This window comes from Anopheles merus, chromosome 2R, assembly GCF_017562075.2.
Source record: "Anopheles merus strain MAF chromosome 2R, AmerM5.1, whole genome shotgun sequence".
In the NCBI taxonomy this organism is placed as follows: domain Eukaryota; kingdom Metazoa; phylum Arthropoda; class Insecta; order Diptera; family Culicidae; genus Anopheles; species Anopheles merus.
In genome coordinates this window covers 15,115,757-15,130,745 of record NC_054082.1, presented here as the reverse complement: position 1 = coordinate 15,130,745, position 14,989 = coordinate 15,115,757, and the positions used below count along the sequence as shown (strand labels likewise).

General features: G+C 50.8%; 1 protein-coding gene across 2 annotated transcripts in view; it reads left to right on the top strand.

Annotated features, from left to right (window-relative positions):
• Positions 1 to 241: 241 nt before the first annotated feature.
• The window catches only part of LOC121588078 (B-cell lymphoma/leukemia 11B), a 67,859-nt gene continuing 53,111 nt past the window's right edge, over positions 242 to 14,989 (top strand). For both annotated transcript variants that reach the window (XM_041905628.1, XM_041905626.1), the window contains exon 1: positions 242 to 2,077. In XM_041905628.1, the coding sequence (XP_041761562.1) occupies positions 1,879 to 2,077 (199 nt within the window). In that variant the 5' untranslated portion in view covers positions 242 to 1,878. The remainder of the gene's footprint in view (positions 2,078 to 14,989) is intronic.

Sequence of the window (14,989 nt, the reverse complement as noted above, 5' to 3'; positions counted from 1 at the left end):
TCCGTCCCACCACCCTAGGCTATATGTGTGTGTGTGTGTGTATGGGCTTCGGCGTCTTCAGCGTTGTCGCGGTCACCCTTGCGTCGCCGGCCCTCTGCCGCCGCTTCGCTCGCAACAACAACCCCCTCGCACAGGCAGGGCAGGGGTTGGCTTGGTCGGCTGGCACGGTCGGTCGGTCGCAGTGCAGTGAGTCGGTGCGGCGGACGGTCTGTACTAAAAGGCAAGGGCGGTGATATAACGACCGTACGCTGCCAGACATTAGATGCAAACGGACTGTCGCGAAGTGAGGATGTCCAACCGTCGGTCGTCGATGCGTCTAAGCAGCACCGCAACCAGCAGCAGCAGCAGCATTAGCAGCATTAGCAGCTACACCAGCACGGCACAATAAATTCTCGTCGCTTTACGGTCGCGGTGTGGTGTGTGGTGTGTGCGCGCGCGCGCGTATATGTTAGTTCTTCGCACGCCGTTTGGGGGGAAGCGCAACACACGCACAGCTCGCGCGTCGCGCTGCCCTGTCGTAGGCTGGGCGTATGAGAGTGGCCGGCCGTAGTGAGCAGTCAGTCTGTCAGCCAGTTTCCTGCGGGCCGGTTCGCTACGTGTACGCGCGCACGGTCGCGGGTGTTGTTGCATGAGCTTGCCTGACCAAAGAGTCCAGCGCAGCGCGAAAGGATACATACGCTGTTTGTGTGTGTGTGGTGTTTGTGAAGTGAAGATGCAAAGGAAGAAGCTGCAAGAAGGCAAAGCAAACTGTTGAACAGTGAATAAAAAAAGAAAAATTAAAAGCATATAACAGGAACAAGAATACAAAACAAAAAACATGTAAACAATTATTGTGCAAGTGAATCAAGTAGAGGAATACACCTGACAGAGGAAGAACGAAGGAACAAAGTGGAATAGTAGCGGTACAACACAACAGATCAAAACACCACCCCGGGAATGTTTGCAATAAACAACTAAATCAAAATTATTTAGAAACTTATTTTGTAAGTAATTGTGTATCGTAAAACATAATCAAGTGCGTAAAGTGTACAAGTGTTTAATAGACTGTCGAAAAAGATAAGAATTTTCTTCTCATTTTAAATATTTTTTTTTGTGTACAAACCGATTGAACTGTTTGAAAAGTGTGACCGTGAGTGAAGTCAAAACAAACCAGCAGTACAGCCAGTGTCGGTGTGCTTCTTTAAACGACCGCGAAAACATTATGATAATGTTGTGAATCAGCCGGTGAAAGCACCGGGCCAAACAGAACGAGGATAACAAGGAAGCAGTTTTGGTGAATGGGCCAGTCGTCGCCAGTCGGTACGCGCCGCTACGTTTATTCTCGCGGGCGCGCGCTTTGTACTTTCAGGCGTATTTTACACTCGCGCCGTGCTTTCTGCCGCAAACCGCTGCCCGAGTGACAGGGAGACAGACACCGTTCAAAAGGGAAGGCGACGATAAAAAGGACGAGAAAAAAAGGATCCACAACAAACCCGCGCCCTTTCTTGTCCTTTCCTCCGTTGAAGGATCGGTGTTTGATGGTGTTTTTTACAAAAAAAAATTGGTGAATTACATTTTTTGTATTCCTGCGTGCAATTCGTTTGCTAAGGAGTATGCTAATTAATGAATGAGTGAGAACTGAGAAGAATCCAACTCGTTGGTTCGCCAAAGACAAAAACAGGTGCAGCAAGGCATCATCCGCTGTTGGAGTGTACGTTTTAAAACAACGAGAAAATTTTGAAAAAGCAAATACAAAACACTACTGAATATGTGCAAGTGAGTGTACGTGTGCAAAGTGGAAAGCTACATGAAAGTTAAAAGGGCAATTTTTAAATTCCCTCCGAAAAAAAGCTCTGCTAGATGAGTGCAAAATAGTAGTAGAAGAAGAAAAGTTTGTTCATGATTTACGGTGAAGAAACTGAGCGTACAAACAACAGAAGTGCATCTCGAAAGTGTATCAGTGTTTGGTGTACCAGTGCGTCAAAACGGGCCTGCCGACCATTGCAGGAATCGACCGGAACCGAAATCGTCCGCCCAGCGCCCGACATCACGATCTCCAAAATGAGAATCAAAATGCCAGCAGTTCGAATCGCACAAGGTATTTATCGATGGTTCACTCATGCTTAGTTCAACTCGGGTAAAGGGACTTGCTGGGCTTGGGACAGGACAGGAGAGTGGGCGACGAATTTTTAAACAACTAACCGTGCGTCAGTGTCTTCCCTGCTCGGGGCTGGTCGAACGTGCTGCTGCTGCTGTTACTGCTGCCTGGTGGCACTAGCGGACGCGGCTGGGCATGTGTGAGATTACACGAGCCGGATTATAGTGCTGAAGTTTGAGTGTTAGGGTAATTAATACGGCCCTGGGACGGAGCTGGTTGGGAGGCTCGGGAAGGTTGAAAGGTACACGATGGTTGGAGAAGTTTCTCGGAGATAACGCTTCGAATGGGGTCGAGTGAGATTGAGTTTGGTGAAGATGTGTCAATGCGTGATGTATGTGCGTGAGTGTATGTGTAGGATCTTTCAGGAGCTTTCTCTTGAACATGTTATTTGAAGGTATAAAATGTTATTTAAATCAGATAATATTGTAAGAAAAATAGGAACAAGTTGAAGCCCTTTCATCGTCCAATTCTGTTTTGTTGCGCACAACAGAAGAAATAAAACACAGGTTCAATCAACCAAATAAAGCCATTATTAGCTTTGTGCAGGCTCGATGATGCGTAACCCTAAGGGGCCACTTCTAGCCACAATATCCGTTAATTCGTGGCACGTGAGCGGAGCGAGTGCACACACACTAAAAAAAAAAACCTGCCCGGATCCATCCCCGGAATAAAGGGTTTATGTACATTTTCTTACCCCATTCAAATCGCCTTCTTCAGTGCTGCCCTTTCCATACCTTCCAGTATCCGAAGGTATCCGACCGGAAATGACCGTCGGTCAGTCGGCACCCCATTCCAGTGAAACCCTACCCATGCTGTTGTAAAGCTGCTTGTGCACAATGTACTCACTCAAGACACACTCTTCTGAAGACACTTCCCGTTTGTGGCGTTATGCTGCTGCACCTTGATAGAAGCAATTTATGAAAATTTGAATAGGCGCACCTTGTTTATGATGGACATGCAGTGGCAACCGGGGTTGCAATGGTTGTACAAAGTCAATCCCCTTTTGTAAGCGATGACCACAATGAAAGGTCCTGTCCAATGACCCATAACCCCTTTCGCTTTGGGAGGGGATTTGTTCCTTTTCGCCAGATGGTCACCGGGTGGTTCAGGGGATATCTTGACCATTCAAAGCAAATGTCTTCATACGCAGTGGTCAACACACTGTCAAAGGGATGGCGTTCCTTTTGTATAATAAACACATCACACAGCATTTAAATCCCTTGTGCATAGCCTTGTGCAATAGTGTATTGTTTAGGTTCTTTATAAATTCTTAAAAAAAGAGCTTTAAATTGGACCGTGTATGGCTGGTATGGGCCTGGAACGGACACAACGTTTCTGGAACCGAAACGAAGCCACAATGCCAGTTCGATGCATCTGCGTAATGTGTTGTTGTTTTTGCAGTTGGAGCAGCAGCGGGAGTTTTCTCAACCCTATCCCCCCCCCCCCACACAACCCTCCATTACGTGCGCACGTACATGTGAGTCTAGAATCCTTGATGCTGTATCAACAAGACCACTGTGTTTGGGCGTCATGTAGTTGGCAAACAGCTCCCAATTGACGTAAATCACAGTTTGTTCAGGCCCCAAAGCAGGAGACGACACGAGCCTTGCCGAAGCCACAGCCTGCTGCAACACGTTTCTAAACAAATAACGCATCATCTCGATGTTTTGTGTCTTCGATTATTCCTTCTTTTTTTTCTTCTCCCTCTTCTTCTGTTGCTGTTTGACGATGGAGATCCCCGTTACCTAGCAGCGTCCAAGTTTTCGTGCCCATCGGATTGAAAGTTTTCCACGCGCGAGTTTCTCTGTGTGTGTGTGCTGTTTGCACAAGTTGCGCTATCATTTGCGTACTGCGCGTTCTTAATATAACCGTGGAATTGCTGCTGGACTGTCCAAACAGGGTACGGAGTTTGGTTTTCTGTGCGTCACCGTCCGTAACCGACCCAGAAGGTGTTACACATTGGGCATCTTGGGCTTTGTTGGAGCGCGCGTGTTGGACACATAGCCACCGAATAGAGCTGTTGACACAAATGAACAGTTCAATTCTTTCCGTTTGAAGGTTTTTGTTTCCAGTTTTGGGACACCCGAAACGGAAGCTTCTGCTAACGCGTTTTGTTACCCGGCAAGCTGATAGTAACGGTGGAGAGATAACGCAGGCTTCCCCGAGGGACCACCCAGGATGGTGTGAAACGTTAGTGGAAACGGTGTAAAAACTATCCTTGCAGATCGTTCACCTTTCTAGGGTTGGCTGGTTGCTTGACTCCTGATAAGAAGGTCCTGGAAGATGTTGGACCACCCGTACAAAGGTGCTTGAACCCAGCCGAAAACAGGTTCTAGCGCTCAGAAAACGCGCATTGTGTGGTCCCGAGAATCCTTTTTGCTCACTCAGAACACATCTTCAAAGTGCGCCGTTGCACGCGGTTTGCGTATGTGGTGCGTACAACTGTTTCCCATTTTTTTTGTGTATCTCTCCACTGCACCCACTCCACCGAACTCTCTCCCGCACTCGACGCGCCAAAATGTTCGTGCTTCTGCAGTACAACCGTTTTCCCGGTTGTTTTACGATCGCCGCAGCGTCATTGGCGCCTGCGGAAAATTTTTGCTGCCCCCGCCAGAAAAGCAGTCGCTTCTGTCGTTGTCGTTGGCTGTGTTTTTTTATTGTTATTATTTGCTTCGATCGATTCCCAAGATTCGTGACCCGACCCGTGCAAAACCCGTGCTCAGGTCAATCGCTTGGGGCACACGCCATCTTCTTAGGTCGAGGCGTCCTTCGCTATTTTCTTGTTTCGCTCCCCGCCCAAACAACTCTTCCGACCGCACTGGCGTGTACGGGTTTTGTAGTTGGGCAGCGTGCAGGGAGCAAATTGGTCAGAACGAGTCAGTTTCCCACACCCTGTAGCTCCTCTGCGCTGGGGCAAAGTTTGATCGATTCTTGTAATACAATTTATCCGCTCAGGACAAAACTGGGGAAAGGGGGTGCTCGTCTCCTGACGTGCGGTGTGTTACGGTCACGTACCCGCTGCCCGTGTGGACATCGCCATGGCAGTAGCGCCTCACACCACCACGTCCCCAATGTGTGTGCCAATTTGTGTGTCCGTCCAATCAAGGACTTTGGCACAGCCCAGCGGTGGCAAGCCTCAGTCCAAACCACACAGAGGTTATATCGGCTGGGGTGGGGGGGGGGGGAGGGGAAAGAGGAAAGATTGTGCCAACATGTACATGTATCGGGCAAAACTTTTCCGACCACCACACGGACGGCCTGATTGGACTTTGGATTGCCAAGATTACCCCACACACATACACACATACGTTCACCTTTTGCCTGAAATGGCCGCACAGGAGAGACAGAAAGAAGGCTTGAGATGAAGATGAAAAAGAAGAAGTGTGTGTGTGTTCGTGTTGGTGTTTTTTTCTGATCCTTTACCGGTGCGCCATGTCCATTGAAGTGTGTGCGCGTCGTCCGAGTGCGCGCAGTTGTTTGCGTCCCGTCCCGTGTCGCTCTGTCTGTCACGGGCCTGCTGGTGATGGCCACTCGAGCGCACCTCCACAACCCTACACAAATTGGGGGGGTTGGGAGCACATGGAAGGACTTCGTCTACTGCAGACCCGGTCATCGTTCCCCTTTTTTTTTCGTTGTTTTCGGTCTCACTGGATGTCCCACTCGCACTCCACCATCCCATAGCCCCGTCTGCTGTCCTGTTGGATGTGCTTCATGTGGTTTGCTTGGCCGGAGGCGGGGTCCTGCGGGTTGTTGGGGTTGGAGAACTGTGTTGTTTGTTTGGTTGCTGGTATCGATTAAATAGAAAGAAAGCAAATGCGAGGGAGCAGGTCCAGCTGGATGCGAACCAAGCCCCGAACCAACGCAGCAGCGATCAACAAACCAACGTACCATCGCGGGCGTCGCCGAGTGACGTGTCCTTCCGTGTCGTCGTCGTAGTCATCGTCCACTGAAATGGTCCTAGCCGATTGTTTATTCCCTTCCGCTTGGCTTGGCAACCTGAAGAAGGAGGACAGTTTGTTGGTTGTTTTTACCCTCCCCCCCCTCACACCCAATGATCCTAATGAAAATTCCCAACCAAAGAATCTTGTGCTTGGGTACTTCTGGCACACTAACTGATAACATCTCATCACATTCCGTGCCGATTCCGTGCCTGGCCGTGGAGTTGTGTTCGGAATTTTGATTCCCACGCTTTGAGGGCAAAAAAAAACTGCTCGAGTGCGCACACATTCCTCACATTCCGCGCCGCACCGGAAGTCCCACATTCATTCAATCAATTTCTTCAAATCACACTCCAGCAAACAAGCAGCAGGCTCGAGACACGCACTCCGCGGCGGTGCTCCAGTTCCGGTGGTCAGCAGTGGTCGTCCTGCAACCGTGCGCTTAACCAACCAAATTGACCACTTGATGTGCCTTCCTCTTCTTTGCGCAAAGGAACTGCGCCTGCATCTGCTCCTTGATTATGTGGCAGCAGCGCAAAACAAAAGCCCCATACCCACACACCTTCCTTTGTTGTTTGGCGATTCGTGTCCCTTCCTTCCTAGGACGAAACGGGAGGGGGGGAATTACACGCAACCATTCGCAAACGGCCAATCGTTCGTGGGAGCCTCAATTATTGTGGAAATGGCTCACGCTAATTGTGCTATTAAAATGGGGGAAATTATGCTTCGATGTTTGTTGTGTTTTTTGTTCTCCCGTCATCGTCGTACAATTCATACGCAGGGAGGCATTCATACAGAGCGCAAAGTTTTAATCGCCATCGATCATCGGTGCCTCGGTTTGGTCCAGTTTGATCGTTAATCCTTCCTGAACAGCTCCCGCTGCCGCGGACCATTCATCATTGTTCCTTCGTTTCGAGGCAGCGGGCCCGGCAGCACAAAGGCCCGAAGGATGGATCGGAGGGCCAGCAGCAGCAGCGTTAAGCGCAACGATTAAGCACAGCACAGAACGCACGGCAATAAAACACCAAGTCAAGCTGACCAAAATCCCGTAACGCGTTCCGTTCCGCGCACGAAAGCGAACCAGAACAACAGTCCGAAAAAGGAGGGATGATGAAATAATTATACATTCACATGCCCCTTTCGAAGATCGAGACAATCGGGTCCTGCTGAACCGAGGGGCCCCGGCCCGGCCAGCCCGACCGGAAGAGTGCATGTGAATATGAATGAAGTGATTTCTGTCAGCCCAAAAGGCGACCTTTGCTTAATTTGAGGTCAAGATTTACCTCGCCCGTGTCGCGCGTGTGTGTGTGTGTGTGTTTTCGTTGTTCGCATTGCTTTACATTGACTTTTTCCCCTTATCCCCTTGTTCCCGCGTGTATGTCCCGTCGGGCCCGGCCGGTGAAGACGATGAACGTCTTGTAGCGCGCGACCCTTCAGGAAAAAGGAAGGGCCGGTGCCGTGTTTTTTTTTGTTTGTGGGTTTTTCGATTCCCTTTTCATACTCGATTTTTCCACGTCCCGTCGCCCGTTGCATTGGACGCGGTCCGCAGGTCCAAAGCGGTCCCTTTTTTTGCGCCGCGATATAATTCGCGGTGTAATTCAATCTGTTTGCGTACCGCGCGGACAATGGACAGAAACGGTCCCAACGGCACAACGGGTAAAGGGACTTCGCGGATGTTTTGATCGCGCCGAGATCGCTGTTTCGCGGGGTTTTTGTTCGTGAGCCCGGGATGTTTGTATTGCTGGGATGGGACGGTGGTGACTTTTTGACCGCACTGTCGACCCTCCTATTTTCTGGCCGTTTTGGGGCGGATAATGACGAGCCGTGCTGGACGCTCGCGAAGGATCAATCCCTCGTCGTTCGAACGCTGCCAACTATATCGCTGCCAACAAGTACGGTCGCCCTTCACCGACCGAAAAGATGCGTCATCCGCAAGCCGCACAGGCATGCAAATTGCAGCACCGATGCAACTGATACATTCTCATGCACCCGGTGCACCAGAAAACACCGTCGGTGGCCGCATGAACAGCACTCATCGATTGATTCGCCGGTTGATTGATGAAATCATTCAGAGTAATTAAACGCACCGATCGGGGTTGGGTAAGCACCGCCAAAGGCTAATAACGATAATTAAGTCGCCGAGCATACGGAAGCGGGTGAGGGGTCTTTCGAGCCGGTTGGGAAGTCGGGAGTCAGCCGGCCCTGAGCGCCCGCGGATACCACGCGTAAATCCCTTTCCCGAGCCGTCGGCCCGGTCGGGGTTGCAAAAGGTAGCGTTCTGCAAGGGGTTCTAGCTGCATGACGCGCTGGCTCGCTGCATGCAATCCTTTTGTCCTACGCTGGGTGCAATTTTGGACCGAAATTATCTCCTCCGAGGGCAGGGACAGCGATGACGGGGTTTGGGTACGTCCAAGCGCCAGCAAGAGGGGAGGGGGGGGGGCGATGATTACTCATTTGATGAAGACACGGTCGCCGGAGTTAAGTGCCGGAGTTACTCATGACTTGCCGCAAACAATCGCGATCGCGCGCTTGATTGGAAGCTGGTTCCCTTTGCAGTGCGACTTGTTACTGGTTTTGCGTACCAGAATACGTACACGTACAGACGAGAAGCGACGTTCTAACCAGTTGTGATTGACTCACAGGTTCTGGTTTTGGTTGCTGACATCGCGCAAATCGAAGTCAATATGCTGGATGATAGCAAAAGTCCCGTTTGCCCTCGCCAGTATCGCGCTGTGCGCGCTGACTCAGCCCCGGGGAGATTGGTTCCGATGTCACCGTAATCCAGTGTGTATGCGATTGTGTGGATGTGTGTGTGTGTGTGTGTGTGTGTGTGTGCGTTTTGTTGAATGCTCACCCCTTCTGGGTAGGTCCTCCGGTATCTATCGGCACGGTGAAACACCATCAACAGTCGTGCAAAAATCGTTAGGCAAAAAACAAGAACCTATGACCTACTTTAGTTTGTACTTTAAGAGCGTGCGGGCGTCTATGTGTGTGTGTGTGTGTGTGTGTGTGTGTGTGTGTGTGTGTTTCCGTTTGTGTGCTCTGTACACGGGGCTTTGGAGTACAGGGCAATGTGAATGTGCTTTTGTCATAATCGTCTTCACCCGTCACCTGGCTGACCTCGTTGTTGCCAGCAATTGGTTGTGCTCGTTTGTTTCCCTTCCTCCAGGCTCGGAGTGTGCCTTTTGCTGTGCCGGAGTTTGTCACCGTTTTTTTGGGACAAAATTTTCGGTGAACCCTTCTTCGAACTACCCCACAAACTAGCTCGATGTTGAAGTTGTGCTTACAAATGTTGCTACGATAAAGTCCGGTAATAATTTGACCAACTGCTTTGTCTTGCTCGGAGCGTACGCCACTTGCGTCATCGCCATCGTGCACTCGCATTGGCCAAGCTGTCAAAACACGTGGACCAGCAGAGGCTCACATCGAGAACTCGGAAGAGCTAGAACAAGCGCAGCGCAGTTGACGGACAACGCCGTCCGTTCTTGTTGCGGGTCAGGTTCTTTTTTTTTTTTTTTTTTGGGGGAGGGGGCCTCGCGCAGGTCCAAGCCCGGGGCGCAGGTAATGAGCAAATATTGGTTTAATTACAAAACAAACGAAACACGCCGACGCATTGACGTGGTGCGCCCTGTGTGTGTTGCGTGTTGTCCAAAACGAACGACCGACCGAAATGAAAAATGGTCCAACGCACCACCACCACCACCACCAGCAGCAAGGGAGAAAATAAGCACGAATTGGCCTCGTTCCCCGTCGGCAGAGGGATGGTTGGGTGCAATGAAAGGAAGAGGTTCTCCTCTCTTCCGGCCTCACTTTATGACCACTTGCCAACGGTGTTCGATGTCTTGGCGGCCTTGTTTTTTTCTTCTGCCCATGCTCCTTTCCTTCATGCGCATGTCCCTCAGGCCGTTGCGCTTATCGCTAAACTGTTGGCGCTCCCATATTGCCCCGGACCGGAACCCACCCGGTGTGCACGGTGTGTTCTCATTTTCTGAACCCTGCCCAGCCCGGCGTGCCAAACCGGTGGGGTCGATTCTGTGTTGCTTTTATTTTGTCGTTTTGTTTTATCGTACGCGGCCCTTGTCGCGCTTAGTCCGCGAGTTGTCGCGGTTTGTTTAATTTCATTCGCGCGCAATCGCGCAATACAACGGGCGGCATTCTTCGGCAACACGACGCACACACACAGCGGGGCCCGATGATTATTTCTCCCTCGCCACGGCCTGGCCGTTTATCGTTTTGTTTTGAGTTTTTTTTTCCGGCTGGGGAACGGTTCCTCAATTGCAAGCATTTTTGCTGAGCATTTTATATTTTTCCTTTTTCGGTACGGCACCCCCCCCCCCCCCCTCGGCCCGAGGAGTGGTCTCGTCGTCGACCAGAAAGGGAAGATTGAAACGCCATTGGATGGGATCATCATTATTGGTATTGTTTGGGGTTTTGATGCGAAACGATCCAGCGCCCACACGGCGCAACTCCAAACGATCGCCTTCGAGTGGGGCAATCTAATTGCACACCTTGGGTCAAACGGGACGCGGGGAGGAGGGGGTGGGGGGAGTGGGAGAAGCTTCGGATGGGTCATAAATTTTTCACAAACAAAGCAGGGCCACAAGATGGACCTCCAGCGGGGTAAAGGGCGCGTGCGTTTAAGCTCCAAATCTGCGCGATCGTCATCTGTCGGCGGGATTGACTAGCAAGACGATGCCCTTACACTTCCGCCCGGTGTTGGTGGCACTGAGTGAGGAGTTGCACTCAAAACAATGGAAGGAATGGTGCGGGACGGAGGGTGTCAGCAGCAGCAGAAAACCAAGGGGTCCAAAGGGGGAACGCACGGCTGAAGTAGTACAAATCGTTCCATTCTTTGACGTGCTCTATTTATTCTACCGGTCATTCGCTTGGCCAGTGTCAAATCAAGCGTGAAGAGCGGAATTAAACAAAAAAATATAACCAAGAAGGGACTGCCCTTTTTTGTGTTCCAATACGAATATTGAGTCAACATAACGTAGCACGCACATAATACAAAATTATGTTAAAGTTTTGAAATAACTTTGATTTTACAAACAACCTTTTCGTCACAATTTTGAAAGACACACTCTCTCTTTCTCTCTCAACCGCCTTCCCAAAACCCATTTGAAACCAAACCTGACCGAACCGGGTGGAACTTTAGCGCCTCACTTCTACAGCAAGTCTTGGTTGACGGGCCCAAGCGGTGTCCAAAAAATAAGGGGGCCAAAACGATATCGACCAAGCGGACCTCGGGTCCACTACCCGGTTACTTTGCCAACCTCTCCGCCAGCTGTCCCACACCACCGTTTCGTATCCTTCACCTGCCTGCCCGTCCCTTTCCTGTGCGGTGGAACGATGGGTTGGTTTTTCTCTGCCTTATTCACGTGACCGTGGCCGGAACGTTCGATTTACAGCGTCGCCGTGGCCGCCCCGTTGTCCCGTTGGCATGGTGCGCGACGCTGTTCACGCTTCGGCTACTTCCGGACGGTGCAGGCGGGCACTCACTCACAGGCGCACAAACCGCAGTCGGAGAAACGGCACTTCGGCGGCGGCGGTGGCCAGGTGCGACTTACGCTCGCGTCCCATAATAACTGTGAATATTTTCCGCTTCATTAGGAATATCGTCCGTTGCCGCTGTGTGTGTGTGATGTACTGGTGTACTGACCTCCGGAAAGGTTTCGGTTCGCTGTGCTGCCAGTTTCCAAGGGAAGTTTGAGGCGAACACGACCGAAGTCTGCTGGTAGACATAATGCAACCATGAAGCATGGAAGTTGTGCTAACGATAGTGCTACCGAGTGGTTGAGAAAAAAAGGCAATATTTTAGTAGATTAATATTCCCATACTCTGCTTCGGGAGCTTGTGTTCCCTTCAGCATTTTAATCAAATCTAGCAATTATAAGAACACACCGATTCGATATCACTTCGTCCCTTCGTACCCGGACGTGAACCTCAATCGCTCGTCACACGCGGTACCACGCATCACAGTTTGCCAGCCGGTTTGCTCCGTGCTAGAGGAACGCAGCCCAACTTTCCCGACCACAGACAACCAGAAAGATGAAGACGCGCTTCCGCCCGCACGCAATTGCGACGCGTGGAAATGGGTTTAATTTTATGTAAATTCAGCTCAGCTTCTCTCGGTCACCGTCGAAGCACCTCTACTGCACAAAATGGTACGGGCATCATCACGCAGTCTTGTGCCGTTGTGCGCATTTTTGCGGGGCTTCCGATGCACCGTCGCAAGTTATTAGCTGAATCCGTGAACAGCGCCGTACACAGCGCTCTCGGTCATTTCTCGGTCGCCAAGCGGCTGCAGGCCAACGCGTTGTACACGAACCCCTCCACAAGGGAAGGTTACCGGAGTTCATCTCGGCTGCAGTTATGAGAAATTGGAACGCATTGAAAGAAGGCAAGCCGGTGTAGATGCGTGGAAGGAACATCCCTAACCTATAATCATAAACCTATGGGGGAGAGAACTGGGAAATAGCGCTCTACTCCAGTTACCTTCGAGTGAGTTTGGTCGACGTCAAATCCTTTCAAGTTTTCGCGGAAGAGGGCGATGCGACGGCAAATTCCCGAAACTGTCCCGGCTGTGTCTTTTTGATGTTGCTGCACAATATCCCGTGGTGTGGTCGCGAGTTTGACGGCATCATATCCTTTTCTCCGCTGCTGGCGGGTTAAGCGCCCGGAACTAATAATTGCACGATCGGTTGCTAAAGATTTTCTAACCTCGGACGTGTACGCGAACGTTCTTCTGGCTTTTAGCAGTCCTTTGCTGCGGGGTGCAGGGGTATAGAGGGACGTTATTTTGGTAGCAAAATATTTCAATAAAAACGAGAACAATCCTTTCGATAGCAGAAGGATATTTAATATTGGACATTTAATCGACCGAACAGCGCTCGCCTCCGGTACAGTTCTTATCATCTTACCGTCTCTATATGGGTTTTGTCACCCTTTACCGTGCAGTTGCTGATAAGTCCCACGGACGGTGATATTGGACACCTTGCCTCTGATTGGATGTAATGGACTCATGTGTGTAATGTCGCACCGCATTGTAACGCGCGCACAAAATGTCCGATCAAAAGAGGGCAGCCCAATTAATTCCTCCGGGTCACACCTTCAAACCCGTTGCGACATGCGGGACCGTTTTTGCCCGTGGTTCGCGTCGGCCAACGTCTCGCCGGAGCTGTTTATTGTTTGACGCCTTGTTAGCGTTAGACTGGAGTCATGTATTTACATAAAATTGCACGAGCACACACACACACACACACATACACGTTTTCAAAGGCGCGAATTAAACTGTGTTCACCCCTTCTAATTTTGAGCCCGTGTGCCCGTCGTTGGACTTCGAGGTCCTTCAGTGCGGGTTTTTTGCTCGGTTCTTCACACACACACACACACACACACACACACACACACACACACACACACACACACACACACACACACACACACACACACACACACACACACACACACACACACACACACACACACACACACACACACACACACACACACACACACACACACACACACACACACACACACACACATGCCACCGGACACCGGGCGTTAACAATGGGCGTCTGGGAAGTCGGGGAGTTGACGACGAAGCGCGACGCAGTTTGCTGACTAATTTGAATACTCGCTTTATGATTTGGTTGGTTGTGGCGTTTGGTGGCCACGACTGCCCGCGAAGCAGAAGGAAACCAACGCCTGGATCTTAGGTCTCGCGTGGTGCTGCTGCTGGTGGCTGTTTCTCTCTCTCTCTGTCTCTCTTCTTTGCACACCGTAAATGCGTGTAGGTACGCGCAATGTGTCGCGCAAGGCTTTGCGCCACTGCGTCGATGTTCCACGGGTGGCCCGAAAAAAAAGCGAAAGAAACAAACGCGCGCAACACCACCCCGCGAGCTAGTTCGGTCGGGGCCGACAGCATGTGTACGTGTCTGTGTGTGTGTGTGTGTGCGTGTAAAACGAGCGCAAGCTTTTGATTGGCTCGCTGCGTAAAGAAATGGTGTGCCGGTCGCGATTGGATCCGGGGGCCGCTCTCAGCACAGTGATTGATGGCTTGGCCCGCTCGATTCGGGCAACCGAACCTCTGTGTCCCCAACGAATATCTAACGGGGAAATATCTAATGGGCCCAATACGAATATCTAACGTTTCTTATGGGGAAGCCGCTTACTATTTGATTACTCGCGGCACCAAGTTTGGGCCGCGCTTCATGCGAAAGCAGGTTTGGCCTGGTGACCAGAATCCACCGCGCAATGATCGACGCAAGGACTCCAGACGACCAGTAGTAATCGATATGGCACCTGCCGGGGGCACTTGCGGCGACTATCCATGTGCGCGTGCCACTTTCGAGAAGGTTACGCAAAAGCCTCCATGTCCGTGGAAATTAGAGTAGCGCATCTTAGACCCGGTGACCCGGCGCTGTGTGTGCGCGCGCGCACGCAAAACCGCAGCAGAGTCCGCCTTGGTGACACTGTTGACGCTGGCCGGGACGGATAGGCGCAAAAAAAAAAAACCACCACCGCACGGGCACCAGGTTGCGTAATGTTACCAAGGGGCAGATCGTAGTAGCCGGTTTTTTGTTTGCATCGAAACTCCGATCGATTACACCGCAATTGGCCAACTCGGCGGGTTGAGTTGCGTTACATTGCAAAAAGACGCTTATGCGGTAGCATTTGCTTGTTGAAACATTTGAATTTTTAAGCTTGTAATAATACTAAAATCGTTTTCCGTTTTCTTTCCTCACAGGTAAGCCTCTAACGGCCAATCAATGCTGTAACAACCGTACGGCCTTTGTAAGTCAGTGTAAAATGTTAACTTAATTAAGGGGAAAAAACGTTTGTGAAAATCAGACCACTCAATTCATCATCCAGGTTTCCACGATCCAAACATCGTTAAAACTCTTCC